Source organism: Dunckerocampus dactyliophorus, chromosome 5 (assembly GCF_027744805.1).
Source record: "Dunckerocampus dactyliophorus isolate RoL2022-P2 chromosome 5, RoL_Ddac_1.1, whole genome shotgun sequence".
Taxonomy (NCBI): domain Eukaryota; kingdom Metazoa; phylum Chordata; class Actinopteri; order Syngnathiformes; family Syngnathidae; genus Dunckerocampus; species Dunckerocampus dactyliophorus.
This window is the reverse complement of record NC_072823.1, coordinates 6,758,534-6,784,276: the sequence shown is the minus strand read 5'-3', so window position 1 is coordinate 6,784,276 and position 25,743 is coordinate 6,758,534. Positions and strand designations below refer to the sequence as shown.

At 39.7% G+C, this 25,743-nt stretch overlaps 1 protein-coding gene across 1 annotated transcript; it reads left to right on the top strand.

Moving 5' to 3' along the window:
* Positions 1-6,950: 6,950 nt before the first annotated feature.
* slc41a2a (solute carrier family 41 member 2a) lies at positions 6,951-25,044 on the top strand. Its single transcript, XM_054777334.1, has 11 exons — positions 6,951-7,726; positions 10,251-10,639; positions 12,758-12,865; positions 14,457-14,528; positions 17,768-17,912; positions 18,088-18,234; positions 18,541-18,688; positions 22,701-22,780; positions 23,969-24,100; positions 24,203-24,351; positions 24,433-25,044. The coding sequence occupies exons 2-11, from the start codon at positions 10,298-10,300 to the stop codon at positions 24,607-24,609; spliced, it is 1,500 nt and encodes a 499-aa protein (XP_054633309.1). The 5' UTR covers positions 6,951-7,726; positions 10,251-10,297; the 3' UTR covers positions 24,610-25,044.
* Positions 25,045-25,743: the final 699 nt, after the last annotated feature.

Here is a 25,743-nt window from a genome sequence, read left to right as displayed (position 1 = left end):
CAATAATATTACATGCAGTCATATAACATGGACATACAGTATACAAAGAACACAGAGGACATCCCGTCTCTCTCTCTCTTTTCCTCTCTCTCTCTGTCTCAGAGGCAGAGACATACACACACACACATGCACAAGCACACACACAGATACACACATCCCCTGCTATTTGCATTACCACCCCAACCCCAACACCCCTCCCTCCTCTCAGCCTTCTCCCATGCAGGGATCTAGAGCACATGCAGTCAGACAAGCACACACACATACACACACACACACACACACACACATGCGCACACACAGAGACGCAGTAAGATGCAATTACTTTCAGTTACATGATTTGAAAAGTACCTTCAATTGGTGAAGATGCAGCTCTCCTGTAAGTAGAAAAAACAAATTTGGTTTTCAAACTAAACACCATAGATAATTTACATAAAATAAATAAATTACATAATTACATACCCATGGCGTGCACTGTCTTGTAATCGTCTTGAAGCTCTTTGCCGTTATGGAAACCTATCGTTGACGCATGCTTTTTTTATACAATCCCCTGGCCCACATCATCTGCTTCTTGTGAGAAAACGGCGGGAATGTTCACGATGACAGAATTATACAGTATATACATCTCACATATGTTTAAACAAAAACTACCAGACCACCAGCTCAGCCCGCCCCTACGCTTAAGCAGATGCTAGAAAAAGATCTCTGAAACTTTAAGATAGTTGAATGAGACAATTGCGATTTTATGCATCTGAAGCAGTGAACAAATAACTTTTTTGAATTTTCCTTTTCCTCTGGCTATACACACACACACACAGAGATATATATATATACACAGTCAAACCTGTCTTAGCGGCCACTGACAGATCCCCCACAGAAAATGTACGTGTTTGTAGACCCTGTGTATAGCGGTCACCTGTTTTGTATCCCTTGGTCAATATCTGACCGCATATAGCGCCCAAAATACTCAAGCAGAAGCTTCATGCACGAAAAAGTTTTTTTTTTTAATCAATGAAGGCATCGTGTATAGACTTTAATTACTGAGTCGTAGCTCAGTCACAATCATTCACAAGATCCACACAAACTGTCAGTTGTTCGACATAAAAAAAAGCCGTCTTCTTTGGAGCTTGTTGCAGACAGTGACACCGTTTCTTTCCTAGTGTGAGACAATGTGCACTGGTCAATACTGTAATGCCCCTTGTTGTGGGGAAGGAGAGACTCACTTTAATCGCTTTATTAACAGCAGAGAACACTGCAGGACTTTACATCCCGCCAACATCCACACACTTCCCAACTCTCTCGACACTCACAGCTATCACTCAGCCTAGCTCTCCTGCTCGGGACGTCGCACCGTCACTTCCCGATGAACTAAAGCTGTAATGACACTCTGCCGTATATATAGTAGCACAGCTTTGTTCTGTGGGTGGTGTAGAATAACAAGCCTAGTTGTTCTTCACAACTTTTATCCGCAGTCCCACAGTGCCCTCTACTAGTCAACATGTAACAGTATAATTATATGTATCTGCAAACACAACAAGCTTCTAATCACAGACATGTTAATATGTGCGCGCACAAATTCAAAATGGCCACCAACCTGTCTATAACGGCCACCTGTCTATAGCGGCCAGTTTTGCCGTTTCCCTTTAGTGGCTGCTATTTGACTGTGTATATATATATGTATATATATGTATATACAAACATACACACTTGTATATATTTTTAATAGAAGTGGGTAGTCATTTCTCTGCCATCTTCCTATGTTTCTGTGTTCTTTTTAGGGGACATTTATTTCTTTATTTGGAGTTGCAAATTTGGGGAAAATAATCCTGTTTTGCACATGAAGGTCAGCTGATGGCAAACCTCTCCTCCAAGACACATTCTTGTACATACATTCTCCATTCTTTGTGAGGGAAAGGCCCTCAGGAGGCCATATCTCAAACAAATTGAATGTCTCCCATGTTAAGTATTTTATCAGTCACATAGGATACAATAGTATAGTATAAAAAAAACTGGGGTGCTTCTTTGCCTGCTTGTGAAAGAACTGACCAATAGCTCACATAAGTCTCACAGAATCAGACACCATGAAATTAGTGTATTCGTCTTAAGATAAGATTTGGGGAGTCAGGAATCATGAGAAAGTTCCAGACTCCCAAGGATGATCCTCGCAAGAAAAGGGACCAGCCATGGCAGTGTTGTCTGGAAGCGTGGGCGGATCTTTCAATAACATGAACAAAAAAATCCACTAATCCTCCCTATTCAGATTTTGGACAATGTTGTCCTCAGTGAGTTCGGGCTCAAGGTCAGCAGTTCATGTGCATTTCCAAAGAGGACCTGGTTTAATGAATAGGGAGGACCTGGTTTGAAAGAGGTTTGAAAGAAGTGGAAAAGCCCCCAAGGAACAAAGAAGGAGGTTTGCTTGGAACAATGTCCGATAATCTCTCCCCCCAAAATTGTGTCCCACAGGAAGAGTGGCCTCTACTGAGCTGTTTTGCAACCAGGCAGGCAAACAACCAATTGCTATGCAGGTTAACCAGTATATGCTGGGCAATGTGTCACGCTCTGCTGTGACATGGCTGCCTTTTTCTTATCACTATATTGTGTGTAGACCACTGAACTCTATAACTGGAATGGCCCCGATCGCTTGCTGCGCATTGGAGGCTTGAAGCCACCGGAAGTATAGAAGTCGCCATGTTTCACCCAAAACAAGAAAGCCGAACAACTAAAAGGAGTTCGAGATGCCGTCTTGTGCTGCTATTAATTGCACAAATCGTGATACTCGTGAAAATCTGTAAGTATCTTTTCATCTAAGTAGTTGTAAATGACCCCTTCTTCTCCTTTAGATTTCCACACTGCAATGCTCAACTTCTAAAGCAATGGGTAGTAAATATGCGGAGAGACAGTTGGATTCCTGCAGCCAGATCGCAACTCTGTTGTAGCCCCTACAACGTAAATAATCCGTTCCAAGAACCTTTATGTTATAGGGATTTTATGTTACACGAAGCGTAAAATACATGTAAACAGCCTAATCCGTTCCAAGATCTTCCCAAACTCACACCTTTGGGCCTTCAATATATTCAAAGTTCACCAAATATGGTGGGAAAATATAACAAAACAGCATAAACATAGTAGAGTAACATTCCAATATAAAATAAGGTAAATAAGGTATAATGGTCGATGGGGAACGGCCGTATAGTCTGGCAACATCACTTAATTTCATACCACCATCATGCTTCTGGATCATTTCCTGCTTTGTTTCTATCGACAACTTTTCCCTTTTTTTCTTCTCACTTACACTTGGTTTATGGCCCGTCAGGGCCCATGACTCCGGTAATTTTAACACAAAGAAAAGTAAACAAATTAAAAAGAGATTTCAATGCGTGCAAACTCGTTTAAGGGCGACTACGATGAGGAACAGAGCAGCATGTCTCTCATAAACACACCGACACGCTGGATTAGTCAGCCAATGAGATGAGAGCGTAGGCGGTGCCCCGATAATCAGCCAATGAGAGCATGAAGCGTCAGAATTTGTGGATAACTTCCTGCTTCCTTTCGATCGACAACTTTTCCCTTTTTTCTTATCCCTTACACTTGGTTTAGGGCCCATGACTAGGGTCATTTTAACACAAAGAAAAGTAATAAAATTAAGAAGAGATTTCAATGCGTGCAAACTAGTTTAAGATGAGGAAGGGAGCTCGCATACAAACGACGCGCTGTATAAGTCAGCCAATGAGATAAGAGCGTAGGCGGTGCCCCGATAATCAGCCAATGAGATGAGAGCGTAGGCGGTGCCCCGATAATCAGCCAATGAAAGCGTGAAGCCAGAAGGCGTCACCAAGTGTACTCTGTTAGTCTCTCTGTCGCTTGCACGGAATTGACGCTTTACGGAATATGGAATTCCTTACGTAATACAATGTGAAAAATTTACATAAATTCTTTACGTTCAGTGGAATTTACGTAAAAGGAGGTTTACGTTATGCGAGATACTACTGTATATGTATGCGTGTTTGCTTTTTTGGGTGAAGCAAGATGGTCGGCCAATGGCTTCATGCGGTCAGCAGGGACGCCCCTTCCAGTAGTATAGAGTTCAGTGGTGGAGACCCTTTAGACTGGTTAAGTGCTCTTTACTGCTAAGTGTTGTAGTCTGTCTCCCAGATGCTGGTTTTCCTGAGGGGGGCGGAGCCACTGGAGGAGCGCAGCTGTTTCCCATCAGCACTTGCATTTATGCTTCTCAGCTGCTACAGGAAGGCGCAGGAGTATTCCTCTGTTTTGGACACTACCGACTACCGACTACCGACTACCGACTACCGACTACCGACTACCGACTACATTTCATGTCAGCCGACTCTAGTCTCTCTCTAGTCATTCATTTTAGTGTCCTTGTTTTACGCTGATCCTGTGCTAGCCTTCCTGCCTGCTTGTTCAGTGGCCTGCCTGTCTCACAGGTAGCTTTTAGTTCCTTTATCTGTACTTGTTCCAGTTTTATCGTGGTGCATTCGGACTCTTATTTTGCGCCGTAGTTTTTTATTTGCCGTGCCTTTTTGTGTGCAAAGTGTTCAGTAAAGCTGTTCTTACCTGGAAGTGTTGCAACACCGCCCCAGAGACATAAATAGGGGCACTCCACACTTAAGATTTTGTACTGAAGAAGCCTTTTGGATTAAAGGTGAAACAGACAGTTGTCTTGAGTCAACCTTTTTCAGATTGGCATGACCTATATGACTGACTTTTTACACCAAGGGCCGCAAACTGTAAAATCAAAGGATGTGGGGGCCACTTGGATATTTTACCTTTTGTAAACCAACCCATGTAGCTAAGCACTTTAATGTTTTTTTTAAAAGCTTTATGTTTTAGGTGACAAAGCATATGATTAATAACTTTTTCTCTTTACAATACTTTTACAATACATACATTTTTTCATTTAAAAAAATATTTCCCCAATTTAATTGCATGTTCTTTATGTTTTTCCTCATGATATTATTTTGGAAAAATAACACATTTTTTCTTAAATATTTCAACTTTATGTTTCTAAAATATTTTTGTCCTCATATTTTATATCTTATTATTATAACTTTACTCCCCTAAAATTTCGACATTATTCTTGTAAAATTCTTTTTCTTTTTAACAAATGGCCCCCGGGCTGCACTTTGGACACCCCTGATTCACACACATGGACAAAAAATGTGCAAAAATGCATCCCTATAGGGTCTGTAGAGAGCTGCTGGTGGGGGTTATAAAGCTTTCACGACCGGGACTGTGGCAAACATGGTTTAGTGGCAGTTGAGAATGTCAAAGAAAGTGGTATTTTATGGATTAGGGAACAACACTATAGTGTCACTCTTCCACTCCAGTGCCACAAACTGGCACTGGATTACCACTAACTGTCACGGAGGTGTTAACACCTGCCTTTCAGAGGTGCACAGGAGCATGAAACCTGGTTTACTAATTTTAGCTTGTATACAGTAATGGGAGAGTGAACAGGGATTGGACTATGCTCCAGAAAACCACTCTTTGGGAATAGGTGAGGCCCCAACCATATGTTATTCTCTAAGGCAGGGGTGTCCAAAGAGCAGCCCGGGGACCAACTGCGGCCCTCGGCACATTTTAAAAACACAATTAAACAAGAAAACTATAAAAAACAAGAAGAACAAGCATAGAAAAATTTGCAGTAATTTTACAAGAGTAAAGTTTGTTATAAAAAAGTTGCCGCGTTTTTTTTGTTAGAAAAAAAATTGTAATCTAACGAGAAAAAGTCGTAATTTTACGTCATCATAGGAGCACAAAGGTGAAATATTAAATGAAAAAGACAAGTTGTAAAATTATGGGAAACAAACAAAGCAAGCTAACGAAGTTGTCATTTTTTTAAAATTAGGTTTCGGAAAATGTTGTAATATGAGAATAAAGTCAAAATATTATGGGAATAAAGTCATAATTACGACAAGAGAATTCACAAGAAGAAAGTTGAAATACTTGGAAAATTAATAAAAAGAAATGGAAAGAAACAAAAGAAAACCAAAAAAATGAAAAGAAAAAGAAAACAGACAACAAGAAAAATGGAAAAGAGATATAGTTTTAAGAGAATAAAGTAGAAATATTGGAATGAAGCCATAATGTTGGTATAAAAAAATTGGAATATTACGACAAAACATTCTGAACATAATAACATGAAGGAAAAAAAATAATTTTCACAATAATTCTAACAAAATAAATAATAAAGTTGCAATTGAAAGTTGTCATATCATGAAAATAAAGTCAAAATATTATGGGAATAAAATCACAGTGTTATGAAAAAAAGACAAGAAGGACGAAGACAAGAATGAAGAAATATGTGTAAAATTGAAAAATTTAAAACAACAACAGCAAAAATGGAAAAACAGGCTGTGGAGAAAAAGTTATAATACACTTTGTCATCTATTACACAAAGTCTTTAAGTATTTACAACTTATTAGCACGGGGGGTTCCAAAGTGCGGCTCGGAGGCTATTTGTGGTCCATGGCTGTTCTACAGTCTAAAAATATAATTCAACAAAAATACTATAAAAAAACAACCTCATTTTATAAGAATAAAGTCAAAATATTAAAAGAATGAGTTGTAATCTAATGAGGAAAATCATTTTACAAGAATAACTTGGTAATATGCGGAAAAATAACACTATTTTAGTAGCATGAAGTTGAAATATAAAAAAAATATGTTTTCTTTAAGTTATAATATTATGAAAAACATAACACCAAATAAAGTTGTAATTTTTGGAAAATTAATTTGCAGAAAAAGTCAATGTTAGAAAAATAAAGTCAAAATATCATGGGAATAAAGTCATAATTACGAGAAGAAAATTTGATAAGAGAAGAAAGTTGAAATAGTTGGAAAAAACAACATTAGAAATGGGGAAAAATAGCTGTCATTTCACAAGAACAAAGTCGAAATATTAACAGAAAAACATAGTCTAACGAGAAAAACAGTGCAATTTTGTAAAAATAAACTCATAATCACATTTATTAGGATGAAAAATAACGTTATTTTAGTAGCATAAAGTCAAAATATTAAAGAAAAAATATGATTTATAAAAAAAAAGTTGTCATATTATGAGAAACAAAGAAAACTAAATAAAGTTGTAATTTAAAAAAAATTAGGTTTGGGAATAAAGTTAAAATATTATGGGAATAAAGTCATAATATTATGAGACTAAAATTTATAAAGCTTATCTCAGAAGAAAGTTAATAAAACAGCAAAAATGTGGGAAAAAAAGCCAAAGAGCGAAGTTGGTACAAATAATAGGCTTTTCCACCTATATCACAAAGCTGAGACGCAGTTTTTTTTCTTCAAATATATAAATACGTTAACTTCTTAGCCCATCTACATGTGTTGCTTTACAAAATATCAAAGTGGCTAAGTTGCATCCTTTCATTTTTCACTATGTGGCCCTTGGTGGAAAAAGTTTGAACACCCCTACTCTGAGGGGACGCTCACTGTGCCACACTATGAAAACTCTTAATCTGACCAGTAGAGCACAAGCAAGCATTCGAGCTCTCCTAACTAATGCTTGCAATGCAGTTTACGTTGGTTATGGTATGAGTGGGTATGGAGTGGCTGTTGTGGGTGTGGGTGGGGCGGCGTTACACTTAAGTCACTGTGAAGATTCAGCACATCATTCGGACAATGAGGCCACAAGGAGGGGTCAGAGTCAGCAGTGCAGCGTGAGAACTGACGGTTCTGATCCTGTGCTTTTACAGAAAAGGTAGGTTTTTTTTTTTATATTTATCACAAACATTGTTACAAAAATCTGAAATGAGGTATGAGAATAAGTGTGTTTTTTATATTTCATATTTCATCAACTCACAGCCAGAGATTATGACTGATTCCTGATTGACTGCATTACATTTCATGTCATCACTAGATGTTAATATGAAAGGACGTATATGACCGTTGGTGATACTAATATTCAAAATAGACTCACAGCAGGATGTCATTGATTAGCACCTTGGCCATAAACCAGGGGTGTCCAAAGTGTGGCCCTGGTGCCATTTGGGGCCCGCGGCACATTCTAAGAATATCCTTTAACAAGAAAACAACAACAAAAAAGCAACAAAGGAAAAATCTGATGTAATTTTACAAGCATAAAGTCAAAATCACAGAAAAAAGTTGTAATCTAACGAGAACAACATCGTAATATTCATTCATTTTCTATGCCACTAAATACTGGAGCCTATCCCAGCTAACTTTGGGAGAGAACACCCTGGACTGGTCGCCAGCCAATCGCAGGACACATACAGACAAACAACCATTCACTGTCATTTATACCTATGGACAATTTAGAATGGGCAATTAACCTAACAAGCATGTTTTTGTCAAATTTCCATTGTGTTAAAAATGATTCAACTTTTATTAGCAAATCACATGCTATGGCATCGTAAGACTAGATTGTTTGACTGTAAAGTAAGCGCCCTCATACCAACTCATTTGCTCGGAATGTCAAACTAAGTCACTTGTCTGCGGCGGACAAGACAAGCTCAGTGCTGTCAACGAGACTTGGGAATGAAGGACAATGGAGCCAATCTTTGCCATCGGATGACTCTGTAAATCAGTGGTTCTCAACTGGTGGGTCACGGATCCATCCTGGGTGGGTTGCTTACAGCTAGAGTGCCTTGATAGAGAGAGTTACGACAACTGAGATCACGCCGCCATGTTGGGGCCAATTCAAGCGTGCACAGTATGACAATGCATGTAAAAAGTGGTATAAAGAATATTAAGGTATTCAATGTAATATCCATAAAATAACTGCAGTTTAGATTAAGTGCACGAAAGGAGGTTCCTCGACCATACAGATCAAAATAAATCTAAAATTGGGCCAGATTATAAACAGTATAATATGATTTTTATTTAAAAAAAATTCATTATTGCACTTCACATCTAACATTGCGAATTCCTTCTACAGTTTTGAAGCACTGACATGAAGATGTGCAAGACATGTTTTTTTTGTGTTTGTTTGTCGGACAAAGCGTTGCCATGGTAACTACAATTTCATCATAAGCAATCATTGTAATTTGTCTTCGTGGAATTCACATTAAACAGAAATTCACAACACCAAATACAAGACCTGGGACCGGACACTCAATTGACCTACCTCGCACAGCTTTGAAGACGAGTTCGGCCTCCAGCCCAAACGGTTGATTTTATTCTCCCAAATTGTCCGTCTGTTGAGATCTGAAGGGAATCTGTACAGCTCGAAACCCTTGTCGTGTCTATTTGTGCATCCAAATGCACAACAACCCGGCATTTTTGATGAACAAACAACAATACGGCCAAGAATACTGTAGTATTCTGTTGTATAAAGGTGAATGCAAACGCGAATTTGGCCCCAAGATGGCTCCACGGGTCACGTGACCGTATTTTTTCGACTCGTCATGTCGTAACTCTCTCTGTCAAGGGACTCTACTGACAGCTAGTGAAAAATTATATACAAATATGTACTTTGAAGTAAAATGGTGCAATATTTCACCTTCCTCCTTTGTATACGTACATTGCACATTTATAAGAGAAATATCTCATTTGGGGTTTTTTTTATATTGCATTTTACTTTATGCATTTTTTTATATGCATGGAGTTATCATGTTATTCCTCATTTCCTTGACAAAATTCCTTTACAGATTCCTCTAAAGGCAATTATGTTTATTTATGTTTCAAAATATGAGAGGCAATTTTAAAAAAACTCATACATTTATGAAAAAAACACAAAAGAAAGTGTAAAAGAATAAAATATACAAAAAAATACAAATAAAATGACTTAAATAAAAGTGTAAAAACATAATAGAAATATCTGTTTTTAAAATGATTTAAATAAAAGTGTAAAAAAATGAATATAAATACAAATATAAATGACTTAAGTGAAAAATAAAAATGACTTAAATAAAAAACAAATACACAATTTATTTAAATAAAAACAAAAAAATAATACAAAATAAATAAAAATAAAAATGACTTACATAAAAGTGTAAAAATAAAAACAAAAACATTCAAAATGACTTAAATAAAAGCATACAAATGTAATAACAATAAAAATGACATAGTGTAAAAAATAAAAATGACTTAAACAGAAGTGAGTCGTGACTTAATGACCATTGGAAAATGTGAGTCCCAGATTGAGAACCCCGGCTCTAAATGCATCTGCTTCTAACCAAACAAACTTCCAAGTTACCAGGAAACTTTTTGCTTTATTTCTACAGGCTTTCATTTTGTTTTGTTTTATGTTCATGTTTGTTTAGGACAAGCAGAGCAGGATTCCCTCCTGACAAAACCCAAGCTTGAAACTATGATATTACCGGAATCTAAGGATGCGCACACGAGGAGTTCAGAGGAGAAAAGGCCCATCCAGAAGCACCACTTATCAAACCATCTTATCCCTAAACGGAATATTTCACCGCTCAACACAAGTGTCAATTATGAGCCACAGGACTACACTGAGACAGACCCCCTGCTTCCTACTGAGCGCTTCAGTGGGTCAAGACTCGATGGATCTGAGGAGGCCAAGATGTCACATGGTGCAGAGGTACCCCCAGAGTCAGTCTGCTCCATGGTGCTGCAGATACTGGTGCCGTTCCTTCTGGCTGGGTTGGGCACAGTCTCTGCCGGATTGCTGCTTGATGTGGTCCAGGTGAAGCAACGTCACTAATGTCAAGTGAGAGTAACACTTGCAAGGCATCCGCTGGAGCTTGCCCACGTCTGCCTCAAACACAGCAATATCTTCAAGGAAAACAGTATTTTTGAAGCAAATGTGGCTCCTATCATGACTTTTTTTTTTGTTTGAAGGACAAAAGTCATCAATGGCCTCGATTTTCCGCATAACCTTGACCCCAGGGTAGGGTTACCCTAACCATAACACTTGCCCTTCCCTAGGGTTATTAATATGACCCTAGAGAAGGGTTAGGGTTCGGGCTAAATAGACTAATTGTATTAATATTTTGGTTTCTTAAGAATGGGGAACTATTCTAATAATATAAAATGGATAATTAAGCCCAATGTTTACATTTTCATTTTGGGTGTACAGTAATCCCTCGTTTATCGGGGTCAATTGGTTCCAGACAATATAAGTGAATTTCCACAAAGTAGGATTCCTTTTTTATAAATGGAATATTTTCGTAGTTACAGATTTGAAAACCTGTTTCTAAATACGTTTTTTAACATTATTAGAGTCCTCAAGACATGAAATAACACCCCAATAGTCACCTTTACACTCCTATTATCCAATATAGTAGACATAAGAAGAAGAAATAAGCCATTTATAACATAAATAAGACTTTGTGTTGTATAAATGTGTTTGCTTGGGGAGCTGAGTGGCAGGCACACAGGAAGTGACGTCGGGGTGTTCACAGTTGAGTTTTAGCTTGGTGTTGGTTACGGCCGCAACAATAGCCCATGTTTTCATTAGGGATTTTTATTAGGGATTATTGTGCCTGTTGTGAGATCATTCAAACATGCAATTAAAGCCTGTTGTTTCCGCAATCAAGTCTAGTCTCATCGAACATTACAGTAACATTAGTGACACCTGGTGACCGGTGTAGAATACTACATATCATTCACAGCGTCCATTCCGAATGCCTTTTATTTATATTTTACTTCATTTTGACATTTTTATGATTCAAAATGCTTCATTTAGGCAAAAGATAAGTAAAATGTGCATATTTTGCCTAATAATAGGCCATATTCAACCACATAACAGCATGTTATATTAATCAATATAATAAAAAAAAAAGTAAAACAGTCATACCTCGCAATATCGCAGATTGATTTTCGTTCCCTCATATTTTTTCAAAAATTAATTAATAAATGTTCGCTGTTTCTTGGTTGACTAAGGCCTATTATTAGTCAAAAAAATATTAAAAGACAAAAGGTAAATGTAGTATTTGGGCCACTAGGCATCAGTAATGTTCCATGATTGAGAGATGACATTAGATTAGCATCACACTGCATGAAGTCAGCAATTGCATGTCCGACATGATAGAGTGAAATGAAGCTCTCCTCCCATACATTGTGGAAGTGGTACGTTTTTGGCTTCTTTGTCCTTCGTCTCACTCCATTCTAAACCCTTTGTAAAGTTTAGACTGTAATGCTGTAAATAAATTGGAGGCTGACTAGTTAGCTCGCTACCTTGCTAATGTTTAAAGCCATGGCATCTCTTGTGTCCCTGCAGTGATCCCGTAGCCTGCGCATTACAGTTGAGCAATTTGGTGTAAACAAAGAATAATAGGAGTGTAAAGGTTCACGTGTACAGGGCTCTAATAATATTAAAGATTGTATTTAGAAAGTCATGAATAGGTTTTCTGTGCGGTAACTATGAAAATATTCAATTTACTGATATTGAATCCTACTTTGTGGAAATTCACTTATCGCAGTCGGGTCAGGAACCAATTAACAGCGATAATCGAGGGACGATCAGAGCGTGAAGCCCTGAAATTCTAATCGCAAAGTGGTGAGGGACGACTGTACTTTTAAGACATCAACGATGCTATCCCACTACCGGCCAGCATAAGTTACCAATAGGTGATATTATAAATACAACATAATTATTTTTCCAGAAACACCTCCAAAAGCAGCAGATAAGTTTCTTCCTCAATGTGATATTTTTTAAACGGAGATCCATAATAGGAGAATAACCCTAACCGTAACCCTACATCTAACCCTAATGGTATTTTTTAATTGAAAAAAACCCTAATGAAATTATGGTTTAGGGATGAATGTAGATTTTCACCATGATGTCAATTTTGTATGGCAGAGCTGGGACGTATTCCAGGAAATCTCAGAGCTCCTCATTCTGCTTCCTGCTGTGTTGGGAATGAAGGGCAACCTCGAAATGACTCTGGCCTCCAGACTGTCAACTGCTGTGAGTATGGGAACATGTAACAATATCCAGTACACTATCTGGACAATAGTTTTTAGCAGTGCTGTCAAGGGATTCCAAAAAATTGAGAGATTAGTTCATTCTGATCTGTAATTAATTGATCTAATTAATCACTTTTTAAATCTCACCTAAATATTGCTGAGAAAAGCCCTCACTTTGAGGTATTTATTGACAGTAACTGCCAAGTTTACCAAGGGTCTCTTCCCCTGAAATACAGTATATTTCTATCCTCTTGACTCATAGGCTTTCTGTCCCCTTGTGAAAGTCCGCAGTCACATGTGAAGATCATTCATAACAGCAGACCAACTCTCAGTGCAATATGCTGGAAGATAAATAAGTTATTTCTAATCACGCTAAATGGCAAGAAATGACAACATATTGATACAATTTAAACCAAGGGTGTCCAAAAGTGCAACACGGGGGCTGTTTTTTTTTATTGTTTTTTATTTACAATATAATTTAACAAGAAAACAAAAAATTTAAGAGAAAGAAAAAGTCATAATTTTATAAGAATTATGTTGTAATATATTGAGGAAAAATAGCATCATTTACAGTTGAAATATTTAAGAAAAAATTCACTTTTAAAAAGTCGTAATAGTATGAAAAACAACATTACAAGAAGAAAATTTACAAAAAGAAAGTTGTAATACTTGGGGGGGAAAACAGCACAAAGGGAAAAAAACAGCTGTCATTTTACAAGAATAAAATAAAAACATTAAGAGAAAATTGTTGTATTCTAACGACAAAAAAGTCGTAATTTTAAGCTTAAGAATAAGCTTGTAATATTATGAGGAAAAACACGTTATTTTTGTCACATAAAGTTGAAATATTAAAGAAAAAAGATGGGTTTTTTTAAGTCGTAATATGCAAAACAAACAAAACTACGAATATAAAAGAAAAAAATTAGAATTTTCCGAGAATAAAGTCAAAATGTTATAGGAATAAAGTCATGATCACAGGAAGAACATTTACAAAAAGAAAGGAAAAAAACGCTCACAGCAGAAATTGAAAAAAGATTACAAGAATAAAGTTGTATTCTAACAAGAAAAAAAGTTGCAATTTTACAAGACTAAACACATAATATAAGGAAAAATAGCGTAATTTTAGTAGTAAAGATAAAAAAAATGTATAGATGGAATTTTTGGATTATTAGGTTGGGGAAAACTTATAATATTATGGGAATAAAGTCAAAATATTATGGGAATAAAGTCATAACATCACGAGAAGAAAATATACAAAGACTATTTGAGAGGAAACTTTAAATATTTGGAAAATGAAAAAACAACAGCAAAAATGGGACAAAAACAACCAAGACCAAAGTTCATACTAATTATGCATTTTCAACTCCATCTCAAAACTGAGATGCAGTTGTTTTTTCTAGAAATATATCTAACTTCTTAGCAGATCTACATGGGTTGCTGAACTAAATAGCAACGTGGCAAAGTTGCATCCTTTAATTTTCCCTATGTGGCCCTGGTTGGGAAGGTTTAAATAAATAAACAATTATTTTTGATTCATTTTGTTATCCATGATTTTTAATGACAATAATAATATGGACATGTTTCTATTTTAGGTAAATGCAGGAAGAATGGAGTTTGCCGGAGAGAAATGGATGCTGATCATTGGCAGCCTGGCACTCAAGCAGGTTCAATACAATAACTATACATCTTATCTACCATTGAGTCATCAATATTAGGGGTGTCGCGAGATTAAAACATGATGAGATTTCTCTGTATCGCGAGAACAGGGCAGCCAGAAGCCAACCAAGGCTGTAAACTATAGCATGACTACTTTGAATGATAATACCGTAATATGGAAGTGGTCACTTCAATATTGATTTGGGCACACCTTGCAATCCAACCTACCTCGGTGTTGGTGTTCACAGCGCCGGTGAGTGACGTGTGGCTGTTTTTTCCCATCGGAGTTTGGGGCTATCGACACGGAAAGGTTTGCAGGTCAAAACGGCCAAGTATTGTATCGTTTCAAGTCTCTCATCTACACGGGAACGTCGTCCTGGGTGATCTGAAACGGTATTTTTGTAAAAACTGCTTCCAGAGTGGGAAAATCTGAGAACGCCGGCTTGTCGTGTGGGTGTCGTTTGTCGCCTCCCATGTGTGGCGCCCAACACACGGGAGGTGACAAACAACTGCGATTGGCGAAAAATCATCGCCAACGCGTAGCACAACCTGCACACCGGTGGGCGGCTATGACCAGCGAATTGTACGGCTCTCCAACGGTTTTGATTGGCTGTCATATGTGGAGGGAATTTGGGGGTGTTAAAGTCCTTCAGAGGAGGAAAAGCGGCCGGTGTTGATCCAGTACTCTTGCTAGTCCCGGATCTTGCTAGTATTGAAGATAACCTTACATAAATGTCAGTTTAAATTAATGTAAACTTACTCAATATGTTTACTCTGGCCCGAACGAGTTCCCATGCCGCTGTTTTTTTCTTTATATATCTGTATTCTTTTTTTTTAGAAATGTCAAATAGCTCCGGGAACGACCCCTACCTGCGAGAGTGTACAGATGAGCATTCTGTCCGCTCATTGGCCGATCAATGAAACTCTCGCTGATTGGTCCTCGTCTGGGCGACAGCGATGAAGAGTTGAACATTTTTCAACTTTCCGGAATCGCGTCGCAAACCAGCGTGTGCGCCATGACATGCGCGAGCACAAACGTTCACCAATAGGCATGTTGCTTAGCTTAACGGTGACCCGTGAAAATCGTCCTGTCACGCAGGTTCCACTGAAAATGAATCGAGTAGAGGCCTTCCGTGTGTGGCGCCCATAAAGAGGTTGACCAGCAAATGGCGCTGTCGCCCTGACTTCACTGACATAGATAGACGGTCTAGTGCAGGGGTCTCAAACTCAATTTCACTGGGGGCCAGTGGAGGTAGAGTCTGGGTGAGGCTGGGCCGCATCAAGTATTGGGAGTAGGGCTGGGAATCTCAGGGCACCTCACGATACGATACAATTCACAATACATCCGTGTGATAACACCACTGTTAGTTCAGCGTTGGTGTTTACTTGCCCCTGTAAGTATGGAAGTAACACTGAGCTTGCCCGGATGTTGCGGGCTGCAGTTACACAACTCTTTGGTGTCCAGTCGCGGGCCGCAATTAGCGATCAGAAGGACCTGTGTAAAATGATAACTGGAACAACCTTGAAGGAATTATCTCAGGCAAAAAGCATACTCTTTTATCTCACAAGACTCAAAAGTCAGACGTAACAGCAGAGAAAAATGAATTTAATAGTCAAGTAGGCAAGGGCAAAAGGCAGTAAGTAGGTAAAAACATACATTCCTTTGTCTCAAAGATGTTAATGAGCTCCAGTTACATAAATGAACAAAAGATGTAATCATGTCCCGAACTGGAAATTGTCAAAAAGTGGTCTGAAAAGATGAGTGGATCGCTACCACCCTCTCTGTTTCATCCCAAAATGCACAATAAAGAAGCCACAACAGCATCCAAAGAAAAAAGAAAAAGATAAAAGTAATCCTCTTTTAAATCCACCGCTCTCGGTTGCACATGGAATAGAAAAAATGAAAAGGAGAAAGGCTGCATCTGTATGTGGCTATCTCCGATGTCCGAGGACACTTCTCCTTCTCTCTCTGCGCCTTGTTGGTCTAACATTACATTTGCAAAGTCTGTGTTTCTTCTTACGAAATAGCAGGTTGCTCTTTTGGCTCTCAAAGCAGAGTCTTCCAATTCTTAGATGCAGCTCTGTACGATACAGACAGCCCCGATATTCCTTAGATGTGGTTTTTATACTCTCTCACCCTTTGTCGTCATAGCCCCCACCTTTTCTTCTCTTCTTGGAACATGTTCAACCCCTTCCAAACGTCTGTTTTACATACATGAGTCATGCGTTGTCATTGCAACCAGTAAAAGAAAGACTTTTCACAAAAACCAGCAAATTAGAACTTCTTCTTTTTGGGTGTGTGTCCTAGCAACCAGTAAAAGAAAGACTTTCACAAAAAACAGCAAATTAAACTTCTTCTTTTTGGGTGTGTGTCCTAGCAACCAGTAAAAGAAAGACTTTCACAAAAAACAGCAAATTAAACTTCTTCTTTTTGGGTGTGTGTCCGAGCAACCAGTAGAAGAAAGACTTATCACAAAAAACAGCAAATTAAACTTCTTCTTTTTGGGTGTGTGTCCGAGCAACCAGTAGAAGAAAGACTTATCACAAAAAACAGCAAATTAAACTTCTTCTTTTTGGGTGTGTGTTCTAGCAACCAGTAGAAGAAAGACTTATCACAAAAAACAGCAAATTAGAACTTCTTCTTTTTGGGTCTGTGTCATAGCAACCAGTAAAAGAAAGACTTTCACAAAAAACAGCAAATTAAACTTCTTCTTTTTGGGTCTGTGTCATAGCAACCAGTAAAAGAAAGACTTTTCACAAAAAACAGCAAATTAGAACTTCTTTTTGGGTCTGTGTCATAGCAACCAGTAAAAGAAAGACTTTTCACAAAAAACAGCAAATTAGAACTTCTTTTTGGGTGTGTGTCATAGCAACCAGTAGAAGAAAGACTTATCACATAAAACAGCAAATTAGAACTTCTTTTTGGGTGTCTGTGTGTTGCAAAGACAAGCAGATAACAGAAAAACTGTGATCTGTTTTATTATTATTATTGTTTCTTACAGTATATTGTCATAACAGTGGTTTATATGGTTGCAAAAAATGTTGACAATAATATCGTTGAGCGTCAGTTTGTGGGACAATAAACATTTCAAAATGCACCTGCATTGTTGTGTGTCTCAGTTAAATAAATGTTAAATGTTGTCTCGTCTCGTTCTTGTGCACCCAATCTCATGCCTCGTCTCGTCTCGTGAGTTGGGTGTCTTGTGACTCCCCTATTGAAGCATTTACTGCTTGTCTTCTCCAACAGCTCCAAGCCACCGTTCTTGGCCTCTTAGCCTCCCTAATGGCGATCGTGTTGGGCTGGATTGCTGAAGGACAGATGCCCTTTAACCACGTCATCCTTGTGTGTTCAACCAGTGTTTCTACCACATTTGTGGCTTCACTGCTGCAAGGTAACACATTTCTCTTGTGTCATCTTAGCCCTCATCCTTTGAGTGTGAATGGTTGTCTGGCCCAGGGCTGACCCTGTTACCCAGGATCTGCAAAATTACTGCGTGGATGAATGATGAGACAACGGGGGATACATATTAACATATCAAATATAATAGTTTTGGTTTATTCTTTTAGGCATCATAATGGTGGGAGTGATTCTTGGCTCCAAGCGGATGGGTATCAACCCTGACAATGTGGCTACACCCATGGCAGCCAGTTTTGGAGACCTCATCACTCTTGCCTTTCTGGCCTGCTTCAGTCAGTTGTTCTTCTCCCTCATGGGTATGTAAATAAAGTTGATAAGCATAGCTTTTACTTGCAACAGTTATGAATTTGTAATTATGTGGCCAGTAGTGGGCAATTGGGTCCTTTGTGGATGTGTGTAGCAGCAGTAGTGAGAACCTTTTTTCATATGGTAAACATAATTTGGGTCTTGTTTTGTAATTTTCTATTGTTACGTACAGTAAAAGGTCATCCACAGATCCACATGTGGCAGTAGGGGTATTCTTAAATGTTTTAGAAGTATGACTAAACCAGTTCAAGTTGAGTCAATTCTGTTTCAAATAGAAAAAATGTGTCTTTTGCCAGAGCTATATTCCTACGTGTTGTACCTCGTCGATCTGTTTTTGTTGTGCTTGATCCCTCTGTGGATTGTGGTCTCATCCAAACACCCTGCCAGTCGCATCCTGCTCCGGACTGGTTGGGAGCCCATCATAACAGCCATGTTCATCAGCAGGTACGCACCCTATTTATTCAGCTTGCATAGTTATTGTTTATCAGTACTTGTCGTGTACTGGACATACAGGCCCCTCTCCACAAGTACACCAGGGCTCACAACACATTCTTTAGGTCTGTACAAAGATGAAAAGTCTTTATTGTGCCTATCTGTGACAATTATAGAAATATGAACATAAAATTGCCGTGGATCGTTTGTGCGGTGTTGATCACCCTCTGCAGCCCCTTCTTGTCTGCAACTGTGCACCCGGCATACCACACCGAGATGCAGTATGCCAGTATGCATTGGACAGTAGCTTGGTAGAAGGTCACCAGCAGTTCCTCCCAAAGGAAATTGAGTGGCTACCGTGCCTGGTGAGGGTCTGCACTGTTCTTCATGAAGTCCAGCATTATTTTCTTTGTTTTTGTAGTGTCATCCACAAACTTTACCAGGGTTGGGTGCATACAGAAGGGGGCTCAGTACACAACCTTGGGGTGATCCGGTGCTGAGGGCTATGGGGCAGTAGTTGTGGGAGTTTGTGGTCAATTTGTGAACAAATTCTTCATCTTGTGGCAGATGTGGGTACAAAGAAGCAGTTTAGTTCCTCTTCCAACTGAGCGTCAATCCTTATTGATTTCAGCTTCCTATCTGTCTGTTTATTGATGTGGCTGATTGTTGAAAAAAGTCCAACCCAATAAAAAAAAAGAAAAGAAAATGCTTAAAATAAAGACAGAGCCATTTATTTTACCTTTGCAAAGGCATCAGACAGGCATCAGGGTAAGTCTGTCACATGCAAATGAATTACATCACAAAAAGAATGCAACCACCTCTGGTGCCCGAATGTCCGGGGAGAGAGTTTACGTTAAAAGAACGTACTTGAGTGTCAGCATATGTTTCCAGGACCCCCTACTGGCTTTTAGTAGGGGGGCAGCATCTAAGGGCCTGTCCACACAGGAATGTTTTGGGACAATCTGACAACGCCGCCGTGTCGTTGCCATATGAACAAGCAAACCATTACTTTCTGGAAACTATGACGCCACCACCCCATCACTGTCAGGTATCTGGTTGTGTACTGCTGCTGAAAAGCCAACATAATATCTTGTTAAAACCCTTGTTACCAGGTGGTGCAAGACCCTTACCCCTTCGTGTGTTGAGCAGGCGCACCTACCTCTCTGACTTCTCCGCTTAACGGGTTAAAGCCTCCTGTGTTAAAAAGGATGCTTCTAAGTCAGGTTGAAGGAAACTCACCCAGGTTTTCACGGCTCGTGTAGAGGCGGCCCCGCTACATCCAGACCAGGCACAATGGAGTAACCAGTAGTAAACTGCACCCAGCACCAGACCCTCTACTTACAGCCGCTTTTGGTTTGTTGCATTTGGTATAGACCTGGGAAATTTTACTAATCTGTTAGCAATCAGAAGGACCTGTTTATTATAACAAAGGTGTGACCGGAACAACCTAAAAGGAATTTTCTTATACAAACAGCTTACTCTTTTATCTCACAAGACGCAAAAACAACAGAAAAGGTGAATGAAGGAAATTTAATAGTAATTTAGCTAGGGCAAAAAGCAGTAAAATAAAATAAATCATACATTACTTTGTCTTTTAGAACGTTGTTGAGCTCCAGTTACATATGAACAAAAGTTGTAAAAATGTCCCAACAGGAAATGTCCAAAGTGGTTAAAAATGAGGTGCGGGTCCCAAAATGAGCAACAATCATGCCACAACAGCGTCCAGATAAAAAAGTAAAAGACCAAAGCAGTCCTTTGTAAAATCCACTGCTGGGGGGAAAATCCTTATCCCAAAGGTGAGACCCATCAATGTGCACTTGATAAATCCTCCTTGGTCTCCTGCAAGGCTCTATGTTGCACATGGAAAAAGGAGAGAAGGAGCTGCATCTATGTGTGGCTATCTCCGATATCCTCAGGCACCCTCTCCCCTGCCTAAACTGTTCCTTGCTGGTTGCTAGGTTGGTTGCTAAGTCTGTGTTTCTTCTGACGAGAGAGCGGATTCTTCTTTTCATTTGCAGAACAAAGTCACAGTTGTAGCCAATTGTGAAGATGCAGCTGAACGTATCCCGAGAAATCGCAAGGAGAAAAAGCCCCAAAATGTTTGGGTGCGGTTTTTATACCTCTTCACCCCTTTGGCGTCATAGCACCAACCTTCTCACACTCTAACATATTCCCACTCTTCCTGGAATACAAAAGCTCAGTACAAAAGGTCATTTTCCCACCCAGCAGTGATGTGAAACACATATAATGCAGTTTCCCACAATAAGCAACCTCCTCAAAACAAAATGCCTTGTCATGGTGGCTTATGCGTATGTGTGTGTGTGTGTGTGTGTGTGTGTGTGTGTGTGTCCCTACCAATTCATCACACTGAAATAGGTGAAGGTTCAAATAACTTGTGTGTTTAAAATGTAGTTCCTCATAACAGCTGCACATTAAGCAAGCATAAAAGAAGCATAAAAGAAGTTAATGTTTCCCTCCAGTGAGCATAGCCGTCTTTCAATAACCATTGCTGATACATGTACTGTATGTACATATTACTACGAACATATCCTCCTTTCACAAGGCGAGGTCGACAAAATAATACATACTTGCATAGCCATGAGCACAATTGTATTAAAGTGTCCCTCATATGACTGCCCATGTTAACCATACATGCCTTATTAATATATAATGTTGGCTATGGATATATTATGGCGTCATAATCAGCAGGTATACATGTTGTATATGATAGCAATTGGTTTCCCTTAATTCCTATCCTCGCCAGTCACCCCTGGCTGGGACCCTAAACAGGTGCTAACATTCCGGGCCAGAATGTACCTGGGAGCGGTGATGATAAAGGGGTCGCTCCACTCTCCACAGGTCACTTGCACAACCTCATCACCGGATGCCTTTTACGGTCATGCCCAGGACCCAGTCCTTTCACAATAGTCAAAAAGTCCCTTGTTACTGTAGGATTCTTGACAATCTGAAAAATTTCCAGTGGCATGACTCCCAGACATTCTCCTGATACTTTCTGTGTCTTTTACTCCCTGATTTGCAGAAGTAATTCCACTTTCTTGAAGACGACAGACCTTATGCACGTGTTCTTTCTTCTTATATACTTGCGTCAGGTGGTTCTGTTTGTGTGTCTGTTTACAGCGCCACCACCTGTGCGCCTTATGTATTACATTGTTTTCATCTAGTGATCTGTTCACCAATGATGTGGACTCACGTCAGACTCGTGTCACAATTTTGATGACTTTGGATTCGACCTGAGACTTGACAATGCTTGAGATTTTCAGGAAGTGTGTTGAGTAAAATGTGTCCCTGAGAAGACAAGCAGTATTCAAAGTATTCAACTAATGTGATTATCACTCTGTAACAGACTTCATTTGGACTTGCACGTCTTTACTTGAGACTCGACTCGAGACTTGACATTAAAGACTTGAGACTGGCCCTTTTACAGGGTGAAAGCCCCCGCAAGATTCTGTTATTCTAACAGCTGTGAAATGAGTCTAGGAGTCTGAAGGACAGTTCGCAATTGAATTCAAACAAGTGTAGATACAAACAATTGCAATGCCAGGGCTGGAGAGAGCGATTAGCGGCCAGAGAAGGTTTAGCGAAGTCCGGTCGATCTCCAAAGAGGATGTTAGGCACTAGTCCATCTCAGCTGGCCAGCTAATCGCTCCTCAGACAGAGATTGAAAGGGTGGCATATCTAGAAACTGTGTGTGTGTGTGTGTGTGTGTGTGCAGGTGAAAGGTCTTCTGAGGGTGTTATGTCTCTGTGGTAGATAAGCACTAGCAGCAGGCACGTTTGACGTTAGAATAAACATTGTCTAAGGTTTTATCCGCACTGGTGGATGATTTTACATATTGTCAGAATTTAAGCATGTCTGCTTAAAGTCAATGCCAGAAAATAATTCACAAAGTCAGAGAAATTGCACACAGCAGAATAGAAGTGATGGGACAAGCTGTAGCACAAATGCTTAGTTTGAGAGGGTCCAGCACAGCACAACTGAAAATGCTTTTTTTTTTTTTTCTTAGTATTGGAGGACTTATTCTGGACAAGACGGTGTCAGATCCAAACATGGCAGGAATCATTCTTTATGCTCCAGTCATCAATGGTGAGTCGTCTTTTCTCCTCCTTTTAACAGTAATTGGCCATAAAACTAAAGGCCCCGTCACACCGCCCCAACTTTGCTGTCGCGTTCCTGGAGCGGTGAGAAAAATTCATCACCGCTCGTAACCGCGCACAAAATGGGAAGAAAATCGAAAACACGGGCGTTGTCCTAGCGGTGCACCGCTGAAGCCGGCATTGCTTTAGCGTTGGTTTAACGGTAGCGAACGTTGGTTTAGCGGTGACGCGAGCGTTGATAGAGCGGCGTTCTGCGCATGCGGGCTGGTGGCATCCTCATGAAGTGCTGGAAGGCTCGTGGATCCTCATTCCTCAGCTCCACCATCAGCTTGTCATACAGTCCATGTTCAGGCCTTCTCAGTGTCCACTGTCTAACCCACACAACTCTGTTTCTCCTTCTTCTCTCTCCTCTCCTTCTGTCAACAGCTTGTTGCAATCTGAGGAGGTTCTGATTCTGCTGCTGGACTAGTGCACCAATCATAGCAAGTCTCTCAGCATCCATGGTAGTACAGTTTTACTGTAACTTTGAGCAAATTCGATATAACTGAGGTCTGCACTCAACGGCTATTCCAAATGGGCTCCTGGTCCATTTCTCTCCGTATTTATAGCCTAGCGGACCCAAGTGTCCACGAACTTGCGTCTAGCGGCGCCAAACTTTGACTGGGCGTTGTTGGAGCGGTGATGAACTTTGCCGTGGCGGAAAATTGCCCGCTCCTCACCGCTCGCAATATTTTGTGCAGCTCAAAACTTTCGGAGCGGTAGGAGGGACCATCAGTGGTGGCCGAGCGTATACGCCGTTGCCTTAACGGGGGCCAACTTCTGTTAAACGGTGGTGAATGGTTACAAGCGGTGATGATTTTTTTTCACTGCTCCAGGAACGCTACATCAAAGTTCGGGCGGTGTGACCGGGCCTTAAGTATGGTATAACTGTACATGTTGGAACATAAACCTGATAATATTAACTTAACTGTGATACCAATATTAAAATGTATCAAAATATAATTAAATTAAATAAAATTCTATTAAAAAATTGTTTTTTGGAACATAGGGTCACAAATGGTCTTGTGGTTGAACTGTATGACTTCCATGCAGACAGTATCGGTTCAGTTCCCACTCAGAGAGATTGTTGATGTTCCTGACGACCGAGCCCTCAACCATTTCTTCTTCTTCTTACCAGGCGTCGGAGGAAACCTCGTCTCTATACAAGCTAGCCGCATTTCCACAAATTTGCATTTGAATTTCTCACCCGGGGAGGTTCCTGAGGATCGTACGAGGTGCTATAACCCTTGCAGCACCTTCTTTGGTTCAGGTAGTGTGTTAAAACACATTAATAAAGGAGAAGTGGTGGATGTCCCATTGTCACCTGGTATATCAAACACACACAGACTAATGTTTTTCTCTGATTTGACAGGACCAAATCACAAATCTGCTAAGGTTCTTCTTCTTTTGGTCATCCCTGGTCAGTTGGTTTTCTTATACGCAATTCATCTGATAAAAGGAGCCTACACGATGCCCAGCCCTCTCTTTACTGTTGCCTTTTTGTCAGCTTCCCTCATTCAGGTAAGTCAGACAAAGGGGCATGTTTTCTTTTGCTTTTTTTTTTCCCTCTTCTTGACATATTTGCATGTTTCTGTCTCTAAGGTCCTCTCCTTGCTGAGTGTAGCGGACTGTATGGTCCACTGCTTATGGAGGAGGGGTAAAGACCCAGACAGTTATTCTATACCCTATCTCACAGCTCTTGGTGATCTACTGGGGACTGCTCTCCTCTCCCTTTCCTTCCTATTACTTTGGTGCAGTGGGGACTCTGGCGGTTTTTAAGTTCAGAGAAATGTATGCAATTGCAATGTGTGTGTGTGTGTGTGTGAGCATGTGTGTGTGCCTGAATGTGAGACGACAACAAAATAAAGTTATAAAGTTGTCAAGTAAACTGAGAGTGTCCTGGAGATAACGCCTGATGTTGTCCACCTGATGCCGGCAAAGGGCAGCACCAATGAATACATTTTTGGAAAATTAGGTTATGGAAAAAGTGATCATGTTATGAGAATTAAAGGGAAAATATTATGGTTATGGTTGAATTTATTACGAACATGCATACAGCATACATTGAGTGCTTCATGTTACAAGTCACAGTTTCACATGTCCGAAAAGGAGTAGGAAGAAGCACAGCTTATTTAATCCTACCTCCCTCTTTGTATCACATCTATTGCTAATGCATACGGGTACTCACCGAAAAATCAGAATATCCAGTAAAAGTTGTTTTATTTTGGCAATTTAAGATGAAAAAGATGAAACCGACAAATTTTATTGAGCTGTTAAACGCAAATTGACAGGTCTCCAGCAGGTCCTTGTTGTAACCTTGCTGATTAAGAATATTCAGTTTATTAAAACCACAAATCCACAAACTCAGAAAATTTGAATTCTCCAAAAATCTTCAGTTTTGTAGGTTCAAAGAGTCCAATTCTAATCAGGCAAGTAATCCAAAACACGTGCGAAAGGGTCCTGAGCCTTTGAAAAGTCAGTCTTAGGTTGGCTCAGAAGAGTTCAGACATGGGGAAGACTGCACGCGACACCGGACCCTCTGCTTTTACGACTGCTTCCTCTCTCTAAATGGATAGTTGCTTTTGGAAACGACGTGGGGTTATTTACTTATCTACTAGTGATCAGAGGGACCTGTTGGGTTATAAAGGTTTACCGGAACAACCTCAAAGGAATTTGAAGAATTTATATACTGTACTCCTTAAAGGACTCGCCGCAATGAGCTCCACTCACATATACCTTGACAGAAAGAAGCGCAAGGCCGCAGGCCAGTGCCTCAGTCCTACCGCAATAATGAAGGCAGTCGTGAAGATAAAAAAGTCCAGTAAGGAAGAGTTCATTATTTGGGGATGATTGTAGTTGATGCGGGTTGGGTGTCGGGTGATCAGGCCTTCGAGTGTCCTGACGGCTCTAGGT

What these genes read in the sequence shown, in the direction of transcription:
- slc41a2a (XM_054777334.1), top strand. Translation starts at nt 10,298, where the DNA reads ATGATATTACCGGAATCTAAGGATGCGCACACGAGGAGTTCAGAGGAG. An exon ending in CCTCCAGACTGTCAACTGCT is followed by an intron (nt 12,866 to 14,456) that starts GTGAGTATGGGA and finishes TTTCTATTTTAG; the next exon opens with GTAAATGCAGGAAGAATGGA. An exon ending in GCAGCCTGGCACTCAAGCAG is followed by an intron (nt 14,529 to 17,767) that starts GTTCAATACAAT and finishes CTTCTCCAACAG; the next exon opens with CTCCAAGCCACCGTTCTTGG.